General features: G+C 29.6%; 4 protein-coding genes across 4 annotated transcripts; all 4 read right to left on the reverse strand.

The window, feature by feature from the left end:
• On the reverse strand, positions 1–5,670 carry LOC123294586 (probable vesicular glutamate transporter eat-4). Its single transcript, XM_044875663.1, has 6 exons — positions 5,640–5,670; positions 5,418–5,577; positions 4,590–4,805; positions 4,115–4,522; positions 755–1,132; positions 1–152 (listed from the first exon to the last, which is right to left on the reverse strand). The coding sequence occupies exons 1-6, from the start codon at positions 5,651–5,653 to the stop codon at positions 51–53; spliced, it is 1,278 nt and encodes a 425-aa protein (XP_044731598.1). The 5' UTR covers positions 5,654–5,670; the 3' UTR covers positions 1–50.
• Positions 5,671–8,230: 2,560 nt separating this feature from the next.
• LOC123294587 (vesicular glutamate transporter 3-like) lies at positions 8,231–11,818 on the reverse strand. The gene is made up of 7 exons (XM_044875664.1): positions 11,758–11,818; positions 11,561–11,702; positions 11,054–11,269; positions 10,578–10,985; positions 9,553–9,930; positions 8,408–8,665; positions 8,231–8,341 (listed from the first exon to the last, which is right to left on the reverse strand). Exons 1-6 carry the CDS (start codon positions 11,769–11,771, stop codon positions 8,564–8,566), a joined length of 1,260 nt encoding a protein of 419 aa, XP_044731599.1. The 5' UTR covers positions 11,772–11,818; the 3' UTR covers positions 8,231–8,341; positions 8,408–8,563.
• A 1,952-nt stretch (positions 11,819–13,770) lies between these two features.
• On the reverse strand, positions 13,771–17,719 carry LOC123295705 (probable vesicular glutamate transporter eat-4). Its single transcript, XM_044877132.1, has 7 exons — positions 17,640–17,719; positions 17,421–17,577; positions 16,936–17,151; positions 16,465–16,872; positions 15,157–15,529; positions 13,953–14,223; positions 13,771–13,877 (listed from the first exon to the last, which is right to left on the reverse strand). Exons 1-5 carry the CDS (start codon positions 17,651–17,653, stop codon positions 15,287–15,289), a joined length of 1,038 nt encoding a protein of 345 aa, XP_044733067.1. The 5' UTR covers positions 17,654–17,719; the 3' UTR covers positions 13,771–13,877; positions 13,953–14,223; positions 15,157–15,286.
• A 2,058-nt stretch (positions 17,720–19,777) lies between these two features.
• On the reverse strand, positions 19,778–23,026 carry LOC123295426 (vesicular glutamate transporter 1-like). The gene is made up of 6 exons (XM_044876772.1): positions 22,936–23,026; positions 22,701–22,860; positions 22,385–22,600; positions 21,909–22,316; positions 20,877–21,254; positions 19,778–20,245 (listed from the first exon to the last, which is right to left on the reverse strand). The coding sequence occupies exons 1-6, from the start codon at positions 22,947–22,949 to the stop codon at positions 20,144–20,146; spliced, it is 1,278 nt and encodes a 425-aa protein (XP_044732707.1). The 5' UTR covers positions 22,950–23,026; the 3' UTR covers positions 19,778–20,143.
• Between the last annotated feature and the right edge of the window lie 130 nt (positions 23,027–23,156).

Genomic DNA, 23,156 nt, shown 5'->3' on the forward strand with positions numbered 1-23,156 from the left:
AACCATTAAATAATATTACAGCCAAGAATATCAATTTATAGTCAGCATTATTATCCTTTGGCGGTGATAGGTTCTGCAGTTCCATAAATGCCGAATATTACTCCAACAATTAAATGTACAACAATTGAAATGAAATTTATCACATCAGTCCACTAAAAGATGAAGAAAATTAAATTAAAACATTAAAATTTTAAGCCTCGATTTTACATTTGCAAACTTCAAATTGTTTAAAATGACGGTGGGCGGCTTAGGGTCAGTGTACTTTTCGGCTACTCACTCATTTTATCAAGGAAAGAAATGAAAAAATTGTCAAAAACATTTAATACATCTGCTAAATCTAGTTTTCGAGATCTCTTAAAAGAAAGTAAGGATTTTATTTAGTTCGAGAATGGATGGAAAATAAACATTTTTTGGAACGAAGTACCTTGACTCGGCTTGCCACTGAGATATGCTATGAGTACAAAAATTTTGCATTTTTATACTATACTACGTCCAAAACTATAGGTATGCATATGTATATGTATTAGTAGTTTTGGATGTAAAATAATTTCGTTCCTAAAGGGGATCCCACGACGGCAATCTTTTATTATTTCTGGTAATTAGTCACCATGAACATTTGAATATGTTGCATCTACATATTTTGGCATTTTGGCATTTTTAACCCTGAATTGTCGTATTATTTTACGTCACACGGTGAAAGGAATATTTCTGTGGTTAATCAGAAATATTGAAATACAATTTTATTCATACTTACACCTATTTTATCCAAAAAAATATCAACATCGAATCCAAATGACATAATAATATCTGAAATAACACTTGTTATCGCAACTGTAACACCAGCATGACTTGGTGCTATATCTACAGCATTTACGCTGACTGCACTAAAAGCGACATGATATAATATTTGCATTAAAAATGAAACCAAATGTAACCAAGTTCCTTTGTTATGGTGGCTATGATGCATTATTATAAAGAAATAAACAGCTTCCATCAAAGTGACACCAATAACGAATAATTTTCGAACATTAGTAATAGTTAATGAAGTTTTTCGTACCAAAACATCAGCCAAATATCCAGATAAGGGAAATGCAATGAGTCTTATTATCAAAATAATGATCGAATGCTCAACCTAAAACAATGCAATCAGTAACTTATTTAAAGACATCAATCTAATGATGAGAACAGACCTACCCGAAGGCAAACACCAACCAACAACGAAAATAAGCAAGTTTCAAAGGGGTAGGTGTACAACATTACATAATGAATGATTGTATTCACTTGACGACGTTACATACTATTTGATACTTGTCTATTTTCATTGTTCTTTGGAGTTCGCCATCGTTTCAGGCCATACCTTAAAAGAAATATTTTCTGGTAAGGGAACTAAGTTGGAGTGATAAAAGGTTTTTGTACTCGAAAATTTATCTTCTTATTTGAACGTTTATCGAAAATTTAAAGAGTAAACCTTCTCCTTTGCCTTTGTTTATAATACTAATAATTAACTGAGTTAATTGTGGAAATATCTTGTATACAGTATTGATTACGCAATCATTTGTTTTTTTAACGTCACGTAAGTAAAGAAATATCAAATGGATATGCATATAGTATATGCTATTAACAAACAAACACATACATAATAAATGTAACGTATAAATTTAAAATATATACAATACCTGTTATGTATACTTGATAATAAAAATTATAATCTTTTTTTGGGAACTTGATTATAATTTTATTTTTTATAATATGATTCAGAATATGGATATACTATATACCTAATGTTTCTAATCTAATTTGCGGCCTCACGGCTAAACAGTTAAGTTGACGAACAAATGTTTCAAGAAAAAGTTGTTTATTTTTTTAGAAGGAACATTTTTTACATTTTAACTTTTTTCTATCTCTTACATTTTACAAAATGAGTCTACTGACCCAAGACTCAATTGACTTATGTTGCTCATTTACGAACTCGGCCTCACTTTTTACGTCCTCCGCACGCTATAAAAATTTCAGCCTGATATCTGGTTTCGTTCTTGAATTATTATGGAGAATGACAGACAGACAAAAGGGAAGCGACTCTGATGATTTTATGAACACCTATATCAAAATTTTGTTCAACAAACTTGGAACTAAACTTAGTACACCTCGATATATTTTATATATACATGGTATAATAACAAATAAGAAAATTTAACTATATTTATATATTAAAACTAATAAATAAACAAGAGAAAACAAACAATTGACTGAGTTAATTGTCGAAATACCATGTATGGACAGTGTTGATTACTCTGTCTGATACTATAACTGATATAACCATAACATACATACTATACAATTTTGTGCTCTCACGGGTAAACAGTGATGTTTACGAAAAAATGTTGCTTAATATTTTATAAGCAACATTTTTTACATTAAAATTTTTGTTCTATCTCTAACGGTTTACAAGAACCTGCGTAGGACCTACGCAGCAAAGACCCAAATGACCTTATGACTCCTTAGAAAAATTCGAAAAAATTATTTGTTTCGGAATTTGATGAAACTCAGTTTATAAGGTAATTTTGACCCAAGAAATTCAAAAATCGAGTTTATTTGGCGATTGGCCGAGAAATTTTCGAAAAAAATTATATTTCGGATCGATTTCCGGTATTATCTCGAGAATTATTTGCCCAATCGTTAAATGAAAGCGATTTTTGTATTTTTTGGGTCAAAATTACCTTATATAAAGAGTTTTATCGAAATTGGAGACAGTAAATTTGTATCGATTTTTTGCAATTTTTTCAAGGGGTACCCCTTAGAAAAATTCGAAAAAATCGTAAAAAATTATTTGTTTCGGAATTTGATGAAACTCAGTTTATAAGGTAATTTTGGACCAAGAAATTCAAAAATCGAGTTTATTTGGCGATTGGCCGAGTAATTTTCGAAAAAAATTATATTTCGGATCGATTTCCGGTATTATCTCGAGAATTATTTGCCCAATCGTTAAATGAAAGCGATTTTTGTATTTTTTGGGTCAAAATTACCTTATATAAAGAGTTTTATCGAAATTGGAGACGATAAATTTGTATCGATTTTTTGCAATTTTTTCAAGGGTACCCCTTAGAAAAATTCGAAAATATCGTAAAAAATTATTTGTTTCGGAATTTGATGAAACTCAGTTTATAAGGTAATTTTGAACCAAGAAATTCAAAAATCGAGTTTATTTGGCGATTGGCCGAGTAATTTTCGGAAAAAACGATATTTCGGATCGATTTCCGGTATTATCTCGAGAATTATTCGGACAATCGTTAAATGAAACCGATTTTTGGATTTTTTGGGTCAAAATTACCTTATATAAAGAGTTTTATCGAAATTGGAGACGATAAATTTGTATCGATTTTTTGCAATTTTTTCAAGGGGTACCCCTTAGAAAAATTCGAAAATATCGTAAAAAATTATTTGTTTCGGAATTTAATGAAACTCAGTTTATAAGGTAATTTTGACCCAAGAAATTCAAAAATCGAGTTTATTTGGCGATTGGCCGAGAAATTTTCGAAAAAAACGATATTTCGGATCGATTTCCGGTATTATCTCGAGAATTATTCGCCCAATCGTTAAATGAAACCGATTTTTGCATTTTTTGGGTCAAAATTACCTTATATAAAGAGTTTTATCGAAATTGGAGACGATAAATTTGTATCGATTTTTTGCAATTTTTTCAAGGGGTACCCCTTAGAAAAATTCGAAAATATCGTAAAAAATTATTTGGCCGAGTAATTTTTGAAAAAAACGATATTTCGGATCGATTTCCGATCGATTTACCTATACCAAAAATTTTTTTCGTAGCATCAATATTTTTAAGCGTTACAAACTAAACTAAACAAACTGGGACTAATCTTAATATACCATGTATATTTCATATATACATGGTATAATGAATAAATTAATCGAAGAATTATTATTATTTTTTTTTTGTAGAATTATTATGCAGTCTTATTTTTGTAAATATTCACGATAAACGAGATTTATTTTAATTTTCACAAATTTGAATAATTTTGGATATATTCGAATGATCAAATTATTCCCAATTTTTGATTTGGTAATCGTAAATTTACGTCTGCAAAATACTACTTACATCATAAGTTAAAAACCTTCCATTCCAAGATCTAACAACATTCAAAGCTACCAACACTAGAAACGGAGTTGACAAAATAATTTGTTTGCATGATACACCTTCAGTTGGTCGTAGTTCTTCTTGAATAAGTGGATGAATCTGATTATATTCTTCATCACTTATGGTCGGGTGTTTATTTGGTGATTCATATACTGTACGCTCCCAAACTAACCACCATATTATTCCAAAAATCCCAATAATACAACATACAAACATCCACAATGGTAATGAAGCACAAAATATAGACATAACTATTCCAAATAAATCACCGAGATACGATCCAGCCAAAGCGAATGTGAGTAATGTGGAGCGTTCTGCAGCGGGTGTCCAATTTTTCCAAGCCGCATGGCATACTATAAATACTATTCCCTGGTAATTATTAACAATTTTTTCGGTAAAAATAATTTGATTTATTTGTGGAGAAAATTATACTTACTGCTAAAACACCTTCAAAGAATTTCAATACTACCAGAAATATATAGCCAAGACTTCCAAATAACGCTACTGCAAATAATAGAATTGCGTGAGCCAAAATAGTTCGACCAAACCAAATTAGTGGTGAAAATTTTAAACTAAGCCAAGCAGCTGGAAGTTGGATTATAATATAACCTACTAAAAAACTTGATAGATGTAGGAAGGGATCGTCAATCTCCTGTAAAAATTCAAAAAATTCAACAATTCTTGCGCGGATATATTTTACTGTAAATGTATACAGGATGTCTTTTTTAAGTTGACATATGCTTGAAAATAAATTTTATCGAGAAAAATGACTCAGACGCAAAATGTTAGTTTCAAAAGCACACATCTTATACCGATATCGAATTCGATCTTTTAAGTTCAATTCGAAGTTTTCAGGTGCAATAAAAACCTCATTCTGATTCATAATTAACAAACATTACATGAACGTTTTAAATTACAAAGTTGTTCTTTTTAAATACGCAAACATATTTTGTTTGAAAATTTTTTTTTGTAAACCGAATAATTTAGACAGTAATTCAAAACATTCAACAATCATTGCATGGAAAAATTATGGCATATATGTATAAAAATTATTAAATTTAAGAAAACATAATTTATTATTTTTAACCCAGTCTAGTAAATAAGTAAAGTGAAAAATGTCCAATTAAAATGTTCCAATGACTTAAACGACAGCAAAGCCCGTGATTTAGAAATAGTTTTATGATCACTTTTCAATTTTGTTGCGATTGAGTCAATTTTTTTTTCAGTTTCACGATACAACGGCTTTAAAATCTAAATATCTTACTCCATTCGATGAGTTCATACAACTGTTTCCATGAGTCAGCATAACTCCAGAAGACATTATTGTAAATCCAATAAACATTAAAAAGGAGAGTGTGAAACGTTTGTTTATAATCGAAAATCTATCAAGTTTCGGAAAACCTCCATAAATATATTCCAGAAACCTGAAAACAAAACAAAAAATCTTAAATCAATTTTGAAATTTTTTAATTTGTAATAAACTTACTTGACTTGTTCCATTTTTTTCTATACTTTGTTGCAAAATAGCTACACACATAAGAATGTAAATTATTAAATTACCTAATCCGTACAGAGAATCGTTTATTTAATTATTTCATTAATTTTTACGTTTTTTAAGTATTAAAAAAGTGGATGTCCAGTATTAGTTATACGTTGTAGGATAACATAGCATCAAGAGTACAATACACTATGGTTTATTCTCTAATTTCTTAATAAATATTGATGTCTATGAGATAGCAACTACAAGAATAAAAAAAAATTAGTTACTGGAAGGCAACAACATGCAACGTAAAGATTGATTATTATTCAAGTAGATTTGAGTAAAGAAATAACATTTTTTAATGTTTTACCGTGTACAATTTGGTATTTTCTATGCATTTGTATATTAGTTGACTTTTGTTTTTTAACTGACGAAAAAAGAGGAAGTACCCAAGTCAACCCGTATTTTTTTTAATGTATAACCAAACATAATATTTTACAGAAAAATACGATATACATTTGAAGAAAAACTTTCTTTTCGTAAGGGTAGAAAAAAAGCAAGATTGATAGACGTTAACGCAAAATTTTTTTATTTATATAGTAATGACCATGAATGAGACGAAACGACAAGACTTTTGCACAATTAACAAACTTTTTAATATCAATTTTTAATTAACACACATTTTTTCCTACTTTTTAGCAGAAAAAAACATATTAAAGTAGTACGGCTGTCGTGGAGTCAACTGTGTAATCAATAAGGCAATTTGTAAGACGTAAATATAATAAAATGCTCTAAAAATATCGTAAAAGGGCCCTAAACAAATTTTTTTTTGTGGAAAATGCGGTAAGGTAATAGTTTTTTTTGCATAAACAGAATTTGTGATAAATTTTTTTCATGCTGAAAACTTTTTTGAAGTTCAATCACCGATTAATTTTTTTACATTTAACATTATTGTAGGTACTGTATTAAAAACCACAATTTTAAAATGAAATAATTCAAAATTTTGCCCTACAACTGTGTTTATTGTGATCAAGGAACTTGGAACTATCATTTACCGCAAAAAAATGAACCGTACTTACTCAAACAGCCGGAGTACTTTAATACGACATATAATTTCATTATTATATGCTAAAACTGTGCTTATTTGCTAGATCAAATATTTGTAGATAAAACATTTTCTAGTTTACTCTGCCCTGTAACAAAAACTGAATTAAGATGTTTAATTTAATCGCGAAATTGGTGTTGTCAGCCTTGTAATTTTAATTGAATAGATAAGTATCTACTGTAGGATTTTATTCTTTATATGAAAAATGTTGAAAACTAAAATACGAAATAAAACCAAAATAACTATTTCTCAATATTTATTCCGCTATAATGAAGTACAAACAACAAGTTGCTTACAAACGAAAGTCCTTACACTCGACAGAAACGCAATTTCGAAGTCTTTACATTACCTCACCGGGCCGGATATTTGCTTTATTTGGAAGCACAGAACTTAAAATGCAAATTTTGATTTACATGTGATTATGCGTAGTTGGGGAAAAACTACACACAAAAAAAAAAACTATGACTTTGTGGTGATGTAAGTCCCGACAATAGAAAATAGTAAGAAAAGAAAGAAAATAGTTAGAAATTGGTCTCTCAAAAATATGATGATATTGAAAATATCAAAAATTTTGAAAACTAATTTTAAGCATTTTCTAATTACAATGAAGAAACACTTAAGATCTGTAAATTCTTTATTGTTGTACTTCGTTGATGATGTAGTATTGATGAAGACGACTTGGTGACGTTGAAAACCTGATGATGATGAACAATTTGAAGAAAATGCCTAAAGTTTTTACTATCTTCGTAACAACGAAGATAGTAACATTTCGATTATATAGATTTATAAAATCACTTCGATTTAATAAATCTTCATTTTTAGAATTAATTGGATAAAACATTGAAATTGGTCTCAATGTAAAAATTTCAATTCGACACGCAATTATGCATTTTTTTGATTCCAATAAGACCATCGCTAGTAATTCGTGAGAACATTTATTAAAGCTTTGTTCAGTATAAGTTATTATCCTTGATGCGAACGATAAAGGTTTCCAAGTACCTTTAATTTTTTTGGTCAAGTAACATTCAGTCCAATAGGTGAAGAATTTATTACAAAAGAAGTTTCAGCGTTCCCGGAATCGGAGCCAAAAATGCAGGTTCTTGCTCCTACATATGAAAATGCTAAATGCGCAAAATACGAAATAAAATTCGAAGAATTTATTCCGCAATAATCGTAATATTTGTTTAAGAAGCAAGGTCGCATCGCATAGAAATTTAAAAATTCGTTTCCGATACGTACAAAAAACAATCTACGAAATATTTTCATCTTCTAAGCAATAATTTCGGAGAATTACACAAATTATTGGCTTTTGTATTAATAGACTGAAAAATCCCAAACATATTGCATTTCGTTTCTATTAATGTTGGTACGAGGATTGTTCATACGGCTAAAATAGCAAGTAAGGACTTGAGTGAATAACTAATATCAATTTTTAATTACAACAAATTTATTTTGTAAAATATCCCAAAAATACAAGGTACATTTTGTTAAATGGAACGTTTTATTAGTTCACAGTGACAGGATTCGCTGTTCCATAAATTCCATAAACTATTCCAGTAAGCAAATATCCAATTCTTGAAATAAAATAAACTGTGACAAACCACTAAAAATGATAAAAGTCAGACTAAAATAAAATATTTTGTCTCGATATTTCAATTAGTTAGAATACCTTAAGCAATGGGATACACTGTGACTGTTGGCACAGGCAAGATGGAATAATCACGGTATCATACTCGTAGCGAACCAATAAATTATTTTGTAAATATCATCTAAAAATAATTAATAAATGTTACAGCCTTACAATTTATAAATAATATAAGTATTATTATCCTTTCACGGTGATAGGATCTGCTGTTCCATAAATTCCATATAGTACTCCAACAATTAAATGCCCGACTATTGATATGAAATCTACCAAACGAGTCCACTAAAAGATTAAAAAAAATCAAATTAAAACATTAAAATTTCAAATCTCCATGTTCAATCTTAAACTTCAAATTGCCCAAAATATAGATGGATCCCAGAACCGCATCAGCTTAGGGTCAGTGTACTTTTCGGCTGACCATTCTTTTATCAAGGATAGAAATTTAAAAAAAAAATCAAACACATTTTAGCGAAATATCGAAACAGATACTTCTTTGTATTGCGTAAAAAATTATTCCACAAACATTAGCTCTTTTCCTACTAACGTTGCGTCCAGAACGGAATTCAGTGCTGCTAGTGAAAATGTTATGATAACTTCTGTATCGTTTCATTATATTATTAAATGATAATATTATTTATTTACAGATAAGGACAATATTATTTCATCGTTGTGAGAAAACTCAAATGATGAAACTATGTAGAAAAATTTCCGGAAGCAGCCTTGTATTATGCCAGTTTTCCACTAAACGCACAGTTGAGTTTTTGTTGAAAATAGAATAAACCGAAACACTATTGGCCATTACATTGATAGCCAGTTTTGATTTTTCGGAATGAATTTTTGTTTTGTTTTTGCTTGCCAGTTTAGTGGAAAATGGGCATTATAGTTTCCGAAAAAAACAACTAAAAATCTTATTTGACCCGAAAACGTTTGGAAAAATTGATTTTTTCATTTTTCTAGAAATTAGTTGCAAAGAACGAAGTAATTTTTTTGAGTCATGACAGCACGTTTTGTAAAAATGGCACATCCAAATATGCAAAACGAAAGACTTTACATACTTAAAAATATATATTTAAAATATTATTTGTCATGTTTTTTTTTTTGTTACACGGTGAAAGGTTTGCTTTTGACCTTTCTTGGAAATATTGAAATAAAATATTGTTTATACTTACATCTCTTTCATGCAAATAAAATTCAATTTTGAATCCAAATGACACAATTATGTGAAAAATTATATTCATAATCGCAGCTGTAACACCAGCATGACTTGGTGCTATATCGACAGCATTTACGCAGACTGCACTAATTGCGACATGATATAATATCTGCATTAAAAATGAAACCCAGTACAACCAATTTGCATTGTTCAAATGGTCATGATACATTGATGTAAAGAAAAAAACAGCTTCCAACAAAGTAACACCAATAACGAATAATTTTCGAACATTAGTTATTGTTAATGATGTTTTTCGTACTAAAACATCAGCCAAATATCCAGATAATGGAAATGAAGTGAATCTTATAAAACTTGTAATGATCATATCCTCTTTCTAAAACGATAAAATCAATAATTGTTTTTAAATAAATCAATCTAATGATATGGCCATCAGACACGATGACAAACACCAACCAACAACGTAAATAGGCAAGTACAAAATACGAATATAACATCGAATAATGAATGGATTGCATTTACTTGACGATCGCGATGTTATACATGTTTGATACTTGTCAATTTTCGTTGTTGTTTAGGGTTCGTCTTCATGTGTGAAATATTTTCAGGTAATTTGTACTAGAAAATTTATCTTCTAATCGGTACGTTTACTATAAACTTAAAGACTAAATCGTTTCATTTAAGTTTTTATTTAAGACTATACGAGTAGGGTACTATAATCAACCTTTCACTGAAAAGTTAATAATAATTACTCAATGAAAATACATATTTTCATTCAACTTTATAAAAGAGTAGAATTATCTGTTTCTGAAAGTACACGAATTATCCTCAAAACTTTTCAAACCATGTATTTTGAAATAATAACAAAAAAACAAAATATTTTTATTTGTAGATTAAAATTAATAAATAAATAAATTAATTAATCGAAGAATTATCTAATTTCTCCAGGTATTTTCGAATTTCCAATTATTCTCACATTTCGATTTGGCACCTCTAAATCTACTTTTGAAAAATGATACTTACGCGATACATTAAAAACCTTAAATTCCAAGCTCTTAAAATGTTAACAGCTACCAAGACCAGAAATGGTATTGACAAAATAATTTCTTTGCATGATACACCCTCAGTTGGTCGAATTTCATCTTGAATAAGGGGATGGATTTGATTAAGTTCTTCATTACTAATGGTCGGATGTTTATTTGGTGTTTCATACACTGTACGCTCCCAAACTAACCACCATATTATACCAAAAATCCCAATAATACAACATACAAACATCCAAAATGGTAATGATGCACAAAATATAGACATAACTAATCCAAAGAAATCACCAAGATACCCTCCAGCCAAAGCAAAAGTGAGTAATGTGGACCGTTCGGCAGCAGGTGTCCAATTTTTCCAAGCAGCATGGCAAACTATAAATGCTATTCCCTAGTAATTATTTTAAAAAAATCGATTCAAAATATTTTCGATTTGTTCGTGCAGGAAATTACACTTACTGATAAAGCACCTTCAAAGAATTTCAATACTACCAAAAATACGTAGCCAAAACTTCCTAATAACGCTACTGCAAATAATAGAATTGCGTGTGCAAAAATACTTCGGCCAAACCAAATAAGTGGTGAAAATTTTAAAGTAACCCAAGCAGCTGGAAGTTGGATTATTATGTATCCTATTAAAAAACTTGACAGGTGTATGAATGGATCGTCAATCTCCTGTAAAAATTCAAATAATTCAGCAACCCTTACCCGGGGAAACTTTGCTACAAATATGTATATTGTTTATTAATTTAATGAAAGGTTATTTTTAATTCAAACCACACAATGCTAGTCATTGAAAGAGTGACTGTGATTTCAAGGACATGAATTGGAAAATGAATAATGAATATAAATTAGACAACAATACTGAAGTTTTTGTATGGTGCACTTGCAAATTTAGTTGGAATTGACTTTATTCCTTTTTAAGTAGACTAAACAACGCAACAGCTTAAAATATGAATATCTTACTCCATGCGATAAACTCAAACATCTGTTTCTTTGAGTCAAATTAATTCCTGAAAACATTATTGTAAATCCAATACACATTAACAAGGAGAGTGTGAAACGTTTGTTAAGAATTGTACAACCTCCATAAATACATCCCAGAAACCTAAAAACAAAATTGTGAATCAATTTTGAAATTTTTTAATTTATTATTAACTTACTTGACTTGATCCATTTTTTCTAAGCTTTGTTGCAAAATGGTACGAACATAAGTTTGTAAATTATTCAATCGTTTATTTTATTAGTTTATTTATTTTTATGTTTTTTAAGTATTATAAAAGTGGGTGTCCGTATTATTTACGTTGTAGGGTAAGATGTACCATCAAGAGTACAATATTCTTTGGTTTATTATCTCATGTCTCGGCAAATATTGCTGTCTATGAGCTAGATAACAATCACATGAAGACAATTTTATTTACTAAGAGGCGTAGAGCAACATACAACGTAAAGATTGATTATCCATATATATTTATTTATAAAATTGTAAAGTAGACATAACATGCTTCATTTATTAAGCATTTTTACTGCTTCAAAGTATAAAATTTTGCTTTTAATTTTGGTTTTTTTTTAATACGCAACTTGATTATTGTTTTTTAATCGAAGAAAAAGTAGGAGAACCTCAAGTCAATCCGTATATTTTTGAAGTGAGACTCTTTATACGACCACACATTTGACAAAAAGAAATACAGAGAGTGAATCGGCAAGAAAACGGGACCTTATCACTTTGGTATATTACTTGCGTGACGTTTCTTCTACACTTGCTTCTATCCCCCTTTCAGATCACTCGAAATAATGGTAGGGATTGTTTTACACAGGTAAAATATATGCACAGTTTTTAATTGTTTTAAATAAAAGAAATTTTTTATAGAAAATATGAGCCTAAATGACCGAGCGGTCTAAGGCGTTAGCCTTTGATCGTTCGTCTATCTAGACTTAGGTTGCGGGTTCGAATCCAGGCAGCGACAGTGTGATCAATTAAGATTAATAAGGGCGGTAGAATGGATCACATTGTCGTCGCTTTGATAAGAACGCAGTAACCGAATCCACCCACATCAAAGTGTAATTGTAAATATGTATGTAGTTAAATAAATAAAGATTAACAATTAATGATGTGGGTGGTCTCTGTTTTAGGCGTATATGTCAGAGAAACGAAGATTAAACCCCATTATTATTATTATAGAAAATATGGCCATTAATTGTTTTACATGTACTATTTTTAAATGTCAGATTAAATATAATTTTTTTTAAATATCTTTTTAAATTGTAGCTCATGTGTTTCTGATGTAAGAGGTATATTATTGTTCAATTTCAATCAAATCCATTCATTAGTTTTTTGCATGAAATCGTAACAAAGAAACAAAAAAACAAACAAACAAGCATACTTAGAATGTCAAACTGTACTCATATATTAAAAAATCAAATATTTGTAGATTTGTAAAGCAAGTTTATACTTTACCCTATCCTGTACCATTGACTGAATTAAGATGTTTATTTTAATACATATTTTCAGCCTTCTACTCAAAAATTAAGACTTTAAAATAATTTTAATGAAATTCAGTAGAAAAAATAGTAGATTCTTCTTTGTCTATATATGAGGGAAATTTTTTGCAAATTATAACAAAAATAAATAATATATCCACGTTAACGAGCTTTTTTTTTTTTTTAAATTTTACATATTTGAATAAATATCTCCTGATATATTCGAATTCCCAACTTATTTTCCAAATTTTGATATGTGTTTAATGACCACCGATGTGAGGATAAAGTTCAAGGTGGTTTTGAATGACAAACAAACTTTACGAATACAAATTTATTGAACAAAAATTAAAATCTGAATAATTTTATAATTGGTATATAAACGTGTTGATAATTGGTATGTAAAAGTTAGCAAAAGCTCATAAAGACGAAGAAAAAAACTCTTTACCAAATTTCGATCTGAGGCCTGGTTCGGGAGATGTGACTATGGGAAAATAGAAAGATTTATGAATTCACAGACCTATCAAATTCATTAAATTAGTAGGTGCCACTTTAGAATATAGAAAAGACTATCATAACACAATAATTGATTGTAAATTGATTGCATTGGGTAGTAAATACTAAAAAAAAATATTTTGTAAAATGCATTTATTTTGACAACTATTCCAAAAATAATAGCTCTTAAAATTACAGTTAATTCTCATAATAATAAAGTACATTTTTTTGAATGGTTCGTTTTATTATTTCACAGTGATAGGATTTGCAGTTCCATAAATTCCATAAACAACTCCAGTAAGTAAGTGTGCTAAAAAATAAAGCGTAACGTTCCACTAAAATTTATAACAGTGAGGTTAAAATAAAAGTTTTGGAGCTCATGTACCTTAATTAGCTAGATTTACTATAGCAAATTCTATTTGTACTGGACATATACCACAGGTAAGACGGAATAATCACGACATCACTGTGAACCAATTATGTATTTTGTCAAACTAATCTAAAATTTGTTAATTAATGTAACAGCCTAGAAAAGCAATTTGTAAATAGCATCATTATTCTTTCACGGTGATAGGATCTGCAGTTCCATAAATTCCATATATTACTCCAACAATTAAATGTACAACTATTGAAATGAAATCTGCCACACCGGTCCACTAAAATATATAAAAAATCAAATTAAAACATTAAAATTCCAGGTCTTCATTTTCAATTGTAAATTTCTGAGTGACCAAAAGGTCGGTGTATCCCAGAATAGTATTGGCTTTGAACCATTGAACATTTCAAATAATTACTAATTTTATCAAGGACAGTAATTTAAAAAATTATCAAACACATTTAATATACTTATTTAACCAAAAATCTTAACATAAATTAATTTAACTAAATATTCTTTTCGTTGTGTACAAACAATTTTATTCTTTCAAACTTTAGCTAATTTGCTCCGCTTATTATTAATATGAGTTTCCACACAATGTGTCATCAATGTTATAATGATTGCCTATAATTTAAAAAAAATGATATCATTTGTTTATATATGTATGCAATCTTACATTGTGCTATCCGCGAGCAGCATTGAAAATGTTCCGCACGTAACAATTACAATTTCCGAGAACTCTTGAAAGAAACTAAGGATTTTATTGATATACTAGAGTGATACCCACCCGCTTCGCTGAGTTTAAAAGTCAAGATTGATAAAGATTACTCTCGCTTATCCCCTTTCTATAACACTCGAAATAATGATTAGCATTGTTTTACACAGGTAAAATATATGTATAGTTTTCTATTTTTTTAAATGTATATATATAGTCGTAATTATTCATTGAGTATATTAGAAAAGATGGCCGAGAAATATTAGAAATCTGTAATTTATGGTAATGTCAAATGGAATTAATTTTTAATTTTTTTTTTATTAATATATCTGTATAAATTATATCTTATGTGTTATTCTGAAGTATGAGTTATATTGCTGTACAGTTTCATTAAAAACCATTCGCTTGTTTTAGCGTGAAAGCGAAACAAACCAACAAACATGCTCACTTTCACATTTATAATATATAGAGACTGAATTAAATATTGTTCATACTTACATTTCTATTATTAAAAAACATTTCAATTTTGAATCCAAATGAGAGAATAACATGAGATATAATATTCATAATCGCAACTGTAACACCAGCATGACTTGGTGCTACATCGACAGAATTTACGCTAACCGCATTAAATGCCATATGATATAATATTTGCATTAAAAAAGAAACTATGTATAACCAATTTTCCTTTTTTTCTATGATACATTAATGTAAAGAAATAAACGGCTTCAAATAAAGTAACACCAATAATGAATAATTTTCGAACATTTGTTATTGTTAATGATGTTTTTCGTACCAAAACATCAGCCAAATATCCAGATAATATAAATGAAGTGAATCTTATAAAACACATAATGATCGCATCCTTTATCTAAATCAATGAAATTAAATAAAATGAATAATTGCTTTTAAATAAATCAATTTAATGATGCGGCCAGACTCGATGGCAAACACCAACTAACAACGCAGACAAGCAGGTATCAATGGTGTACGTATACAGCATCACATAAAGACACGATTGTCTCTTTTTGTTGTTGTTTGGAGTTGCCCTACGTGTCTGACCCTATCTCGAAATGTAAAGACTAAACCTTTTCTTTTAAGTTCCGTGCTAAGAGTAAACCAGTAACCCATATTTTCAGCCTTTTACAAAAAATTTCGGACTTTCTTCGACATATTTACTAAATAAATATCTCCAAATATATAAAATATATTTCTGGAGATATTCAAATATATTTTACATATCTTAATATATATATTTCTTGTGTGCGTGTGTATGTGACTGAACTCCTCCTAGACGGCTGGACCGATTTCGATGAAATTTTTTGTGTGAGTTCAAGGGGATTGGAGAATGGTTTAGATTTACCATTCGGTCCACTACAACTGTTTTTGAGGGCTCCGTACCAAAAAAATGAAATTTCATTAAATGGTGGGAGCGCATATAAATCATATCACATTATGTATACTATGTGTACTATGTATTTTTAATAGTATTCAGGTATTGTCAATAGGCATTTATTAGAGCCATATGCGAGCGCAGCGAGCTCTACTATCAAAGGTCAGGCAAAAGGCGGAAGGTCAGGCCACTCCAATAAATAGGAGTTAAATTGGGGTTTAGCGGGATGGGTTTAGCGGACAGGCTAAACGTAGTATAGGTATTCATGAATTGGAGTTACGTTTTTACGGGACAACGTCCGTCGGGGCCGATAGTTTGAATATATATCCTCAGATATATTCGAATTCCGAAACTATTGCGATAGTTGAAAGGATTTGGTAATTCTAAGTATACTTTTGAAAAATATTACTCACATGATAACTTAAAAACCTTGCATTCCAAGATCTCACAATATTAAGAACTACCAACACTAGAAACGGGGTTGACAAAATAATTTGTTTGCATGATACACTCTCAGTTGGTCGTATTTCATCTTGAATGATTGGATGGATCTGATTATATTCTTCATTACTTATGGTCGGGTGTTTATTTGGTGTTTCATATGCAGTACGCTCCCAAACTAACCACCATATTACACCAAAACTCCCAATCATGCAACATACAAACATCCATAATGGTAATGATGAACAAAATTTAGACAATATTATCCCAAATAAATCTCCTAGATACCCTCCAGCCAAAGCGAATGAGAGTAATGTAGACCGTTCAGCAGCAGGTGTCCAATTTTTCCAAGCGGCATTGCATTCTATAAATACTATCCCCTGGAAATTAATAACAAAATTTCAGTTCAAAATAATTTGGTTGATGCAGAAAATTACACTTACTGCCAAAGCACCTTCAAGAAATTTCAATACTACCAGAAATACGTATCCAAGACTTCCAAATAACGCTACTGCAAATAATAGAATTGCGTGGACAAAAATTGTTCGACCAAACCAAATTATGGGTGGAAATTTTAAACTAATACAAGCAGCTGGAACTTGGATTGTTATGTAGCCTATAAAAAAACTTGAGAGGTGTACGAATGGATCGTCAAGCTCCTGCAAAAATTCAAAATATGCAATAATCTTTGCTCGCAAAAATTTGATGTATAAAAATTATGAAAAGATAATCTATAATTCTTAACCCATTTGAGAAAATAAGTTAAGTTCAAGCTCACAAAGTTCCAAAGCAATCACTCCAATGACCTACAAGTCAGTAATACGTGTGATCTGAAAATTATTTTATGATGTATTTATAAACTTTATTGTGATTGAATCTATTCCTTTTTTCAGTTTCACGAAATGAATTTAAAATTTGAATAGCTTACTCCATGCGATGAGCTCAAACATCTGTTTGAATGAGTCAACATAACTCCAGAAGACATTATTGTAAATCCAATAAACATTAAAAAGGAGAGTGTGAAGCGTTTGTTAATAATTGTAAGCCTATCAAGTTTTGGAACTCTTCCAAAACATTCCAGAAACCTGAAAACAAAACAAAAGAGCATAAAACAATATTGAAATTTTATTATTTATTATAAACTTACTTTACTGATTCCATTTTTTTTCAAAGTTTTGTTGCAAAATGGTACGAACATATGAATGTAAATTATTAAATTACCTATTCTTAATAACGAGTCGTTTATTTTATTATTTTATTTATTGTTACGTTTTTAAAGCATTTTAAAAGTGGGTGTAGTATTAGTTACGTTGTAGGGTAAGATGGAGCACCAAGAGTACATTAATCTTTGATTAATTCTCTGATTTCTCTGTTTTTGCTGTCTATGAGATAGCAACCACATGAAGGCTAAGTTAAGTTACTAGAAGGCTCATAAAACGTAAAAATTGATTACCCATATAGATACTTTCTAATTTAAGTAGAAGTCACATTTTTTAATGGTTTTAAGTATAAAATTTTGCTTTTATTTATTTATTCTACAATGCAAGTTGATAATTGTTTTTTAACTAACGAAAAAGGAAGAAGTTTTCAAGCAAACACACATAATAATTTTAATTAACGAAAAAGGAAGAGGTTCTTAAGTCAACCTGCATATTTTTAAAGTGACACTATTTTATGCGCACCGCTCCAAAACGAAAAACAGAAGGGGTTAAAATTCGTAGCGTGATCACTTTGATATATTACGAAACTTTCAAGTTTTTCCTCCGCTCCCACTCCATCCTTTTTTTTTTTCTTAGATACTCCGATTCTGTTGAAACTTTGTTAACGTGCAAAGATAGACTTCAACTCACAAATAAGTTTAAATTAAACTTTTTTGAAAAATAGAACGACCACCATAAGTAATTAATTTCTCTGTGAGCAATTACATTTTGAAATCAACGCTAGCCATACCCAAAGATGAAAAGCGATTCATTGACGTCGACTTCAAAGCTTTATTTCACGCCAAGAATTTATTAATTGTAACCGGTACTTTATTTCTCGCCAAGAATTTATTAATTGGTTTTTACACTTTCGCTGGTTCCATTTTCTGTAAAAATTTTTATTGTAGTCCAAATCACATTCCATCTAGGCCATTACTTATTTGTGGGTATTTTGCGTTGTTATATTTCAGTTTTAAACATAACTTAAATAAGAATGAATTCTTTTTGACTTCGAGGTGAGACATAGTTATTGAAATAAATACCACGATACTCGAAATAAAAAAGTATATAAAGAAATTCTATTTAAAAAATACAATTAAAAAACATACAACGGACTTACATGTCGCTAAATATCGATATTTCGATTGCTACTGACGATGATTGCGTTGCAATCGAAATATCGATATTTAGCGACATGTAAGTCCGTTGTATGTTTTTTAATTGTATTTTTTAAATAGAATTTCTTAATATACAATTTTATTTCGAGTATCGTGGTATTTATTTCAATAACTATAACTTAAATGTTGATAAGGTAAATATTGAAAAAAAAGTGGGAAAGAAGAAGATTTATTCCACTTAATAAAAATCAGTTGAAGCTGTTACTAAGTGCTCAGAGAAAATGATGTCTTTAAGAGAAACTTGATTAAAAAATACATGAATGTAAATTCCGAATCTAAGTACCACATCTTCCCCTACAGTTTATAATTCCCATGCTGAGAAAATATGTTCTATAAACTTAATTTTATTTAGTGATGAGTGTTTTCTGACTTAGTATTTTAGTCAGAAAACACTCTTGGTTTTTGCATACTAAGGGATGAGACAGGACGGCAAGACTACAACGGTTGAGAAACTTTTCCTTCTTTTTTGCAGAATGTGTTAAAACTGTTTTTATTTAAAAGATCAAATATTTAAAGATTTGTAAAACATTTTCTAATCTACACTGTCCTGTAACATTTACCTTTACCCTGCCCTGTTTTATTAATTAAGACGGTTAATTTAATCGTGAAATTGATGATAAATGACTGCTTTATAATTTTCATTAAATACATACATACTTTGAAATTCGTCTCCAGTTGATACAAACTACAATCTACGAATTAATTTCATCTTGTATGTAATAATTTCGGAGAATTACAAAAAATTTTTGTTTCTTAAATCAATAGGCTTAAAAATGCAATACCGATAATATTTCACTTCTCTAAAAAAAGTATGAAAAAGGTAAAGACTATAAGTGGAAAATTAATATCAAATTTTTAATTAAAACGCATTTATTTTGTAAAATATACCAAAAATACTAACTTTTAAAATAACAATCTATTGTCATAAATACTATTAGGATAGGTACATAGTATTATTTCAGAGTGTTAGGATGGATTTGCTATCCAACTATTGCAATAAAATGGACCCGTAGCATACTACTAACAATCACAAAAGTCAAAATTTTTAAAAAACCAAACACACTCATTTAAATCGATAACTAAAAGATTTCGAGCGATAAGGAAATCTGAAGCGGATAGGGTACCTTAATTATGATTGTACTGGGCAATTACCACAGGGAAGACGAAATAATCACGGCATTATTGAGAACCAATAAATTATTTTGTAAAAATAACTTAAAAATAATTAATTAATGTTGCAGCCTAGAAAATCAATTTATAAATAATAAGTGATATTATCCTTTCACGGTGATAGGATTTGCTGTTCCATAAATTCCAAATAGTACTCCAACAATTAAATGTACAACCATTGAAATGAAATCTACCACACCAGTCCACTAAAAGAAAAAAATAAATAAATTAAACATTAAAATATCTAGTTTTCATTTTCAATTGTAAATTTCAAATTGACCAAAATGGCAATGGATCTCAGAGCCGTATCGGCTTAGGGCCAGTGTACATTTTGGCTACTCAATCATTTTATAAAGAACAGAACTTTTGAAAATTATCTAAATAATTTATATTCTAAGAACTAGTGAAACATTTAGGTGGTGGAAAAAGTAGCCATGTGCGTTAAAAAATATTCCTTGAGAGAGAGTGAGACCAAAGTTGGGAAAGAATGAATATGAGAGAGACTGTTAATTAGCAGCGTGCTTTAGTATTAACGGAGCACGCAGGTTAATTAACGTTCAAAGCACGTGAACGCTCTAACAAAGAACGGAACATATCGGAACACTCTGCCAACAAACTACCTCTCTCATATGCATTATTTATCCCAAATTCAGTCTCACTCCACCTTAAGCATGTTTGGCAGTTTTTGTTTTCTTCTTTCCATCAGTAGAATTATCATACTTTCACGTTTTCAACACAGTAACGTCGAGAATTGCCCTGTGATTTTACGTTGCACGGTGAAAAGCTTGCTTTTGTGCTTTCTTGGAAATATCAAAATAAAATATTGTTTACACTTACATCTCTTTGTTGCAAAAAAATTTCAACTTTGAACCCAAGTGAGAAAATAATATGTGAAATAATATTCGTTATGGCAACTGTAACACCAGCATGACTTGGTGCTATATCTACAGCATTTACGCTGACTGCACTATAGGCGACATGATACAATATATGCATTAAAAATGAAACCAAATATAAAAATCTTCCCTTGTTAAAATGGATATGATTCATCAACATAAAAAAATAAAAAGCCTCCAACACAGTAACACCAATAACGAATAATTTTCGAACATTAGTTATTGTTAATGATGTTTTTCGTACCAAAACATCAGCCAAATATCCAGATAATGGAAATGAAGTTAATCTTATAAAACTAATAATGAGCATATCTTCTGCCTAAAACAATAAAATCAATATTTGTCTATAAATAAATCAATCTATTTAGATAGATAACGTGTTTTGTAAGTAGGATTTGCTGAATTTAATTTAAAATTGAAGAGGTCAAAACATTCCTATCTCACTTTTTCAATTTGTGCACCCTGTACCTACACTTGATGTCAAAAGTGAATAATTGAATGTTGAAAGCCGAAATTTTTATATAGAAAAATGTTTTTTCGTAAACCTGCTAATAAAAAAATTTTCCATATGGAGCTAATGGTTTTTGTACTAGAAAATTTATCTTCTTATTTGCACGTTTACAGAAAATTTAAACACTAAACTTTTTCGGTTAAGTAGTGGGGCATATATTCAGCCTTTTACTCTTAGGATAATCGAATCGCCAATTCATTTCAAACTTTCTTATCTATGCATTTTGAAATTATTAAAAAAGCAACCAAAATTATAAAAAATGTAAAACTAATTACATTTATCGATTAAGATGAATAAATAAATGAATAAATTAATCGAAAATCTAATAATTTTGCCTCAATTTCGCAAATATTCACGGTAAAACAGTTTTCTTTCAGCAATTATATATTTGAATTATTATCAAAAAAATATATTCAAATTTTGATTTGGTACCTCTAAATATTTGCAAAAAATATTACTTACGCGATAACCTAAAGATCTTGCATTAAAAGATCTAACAATGTTAAGAGCTACCAACACTATAAACGGTGTTGACAAAATTATTTGTTTGCATGATACACCCTCAGTTGGTCGTATTTCTTCTTGAATAATTGGATTGATCCGATTAAGTTCTTCATCACTTATGGTGGGATGTTTATTAGGTGTTTCGTATACTGTACGCTCCCAAACTAACCACCATATCACACCAAAACTCCCCACCATACAACATACTACCATCCAAAATGGTAATGATGAACAAAAGATTGACATTGATGAACCAAATAAATCACCAAGATAACCCCCAGCCAAAGCAAATGTGAGTAATGTAGAACGTTCTGCAGCGGGTGTCCAATTTTTCCAAGCGGCATGACATACTATAAATACTATTCCCTGGTAATTATCAACAAAATTTCTTTTTAAAATAATTGCGATTTTTACATGCAGAATATTGCACTTACTGCTAAAGCACCTTCAAAAAATTTCAATACTACCAAAAATCCATAGCCAAGATTTCCAGTTAACGCTACTGCAAATAATAGAATTGCGTGGGCAAAAATACTTCGACCAAACCATTTTAGTGGTGAAAATTTCAAACTTATCCAAGCAGCTGGAACTTGGATTATTATGTATCCTATTAAAAAACTTGATACATGTACAAACGGATCGTCAACCTCCTGCAAAAATTAAAAACATTAAACAATACTTGGAAAAATTTTGACATAAATTTATAAAAAATTTATACATGAACAAAATTGTATCATATGAATATCTTACTCCATGCGATGACCTCAAACATCTGTTTGAATGAGTCAACATAATTCCAGAAAACATTATTGTAAATCCAATAAACATTAAAAAGGACAGTGTAAAACGTTTGTTAATAATTGTAAGTCTATCAAGTTTTGGAAATCCTCCATAAACATATTCCAGAAACCTGAAAATAAAACAGAACATAATGAATATATTTTGAAATTTTTTTATTAACGTTTTTTTTTTATTATAAACTTACTTGACTTGATCCATTTTTTTCGAAGCTTTGTGGCTGGAAATGTTACACACATAAGAATGTAAATTATTCAATTAGGTACCTATTACGAACAGCGAATCGTTTATTTGATTATTTTATTTATTGTTACGTTTTTTAAGTATTAAAAAAGTGGGTGTCCAGTATTAGTTACGTAGTAGGGTAAGATGTGGCACCAAGAGTACAATATTCTTTGCTTTATTCTC

Source organism: Chrysoperla carnea, chromosome 3, assembly GCF_905475395.1.
Source record: "Chrysoperla carnea chromosome 3, inChrCarn1.1, whole genome shotgun sequence".
NCBI lineage: Eukaryota > Metazoa > Arthropoda > Insecta > Neuroptera > Chrysopidae > Chrysoperla > Chrysoperla carnea.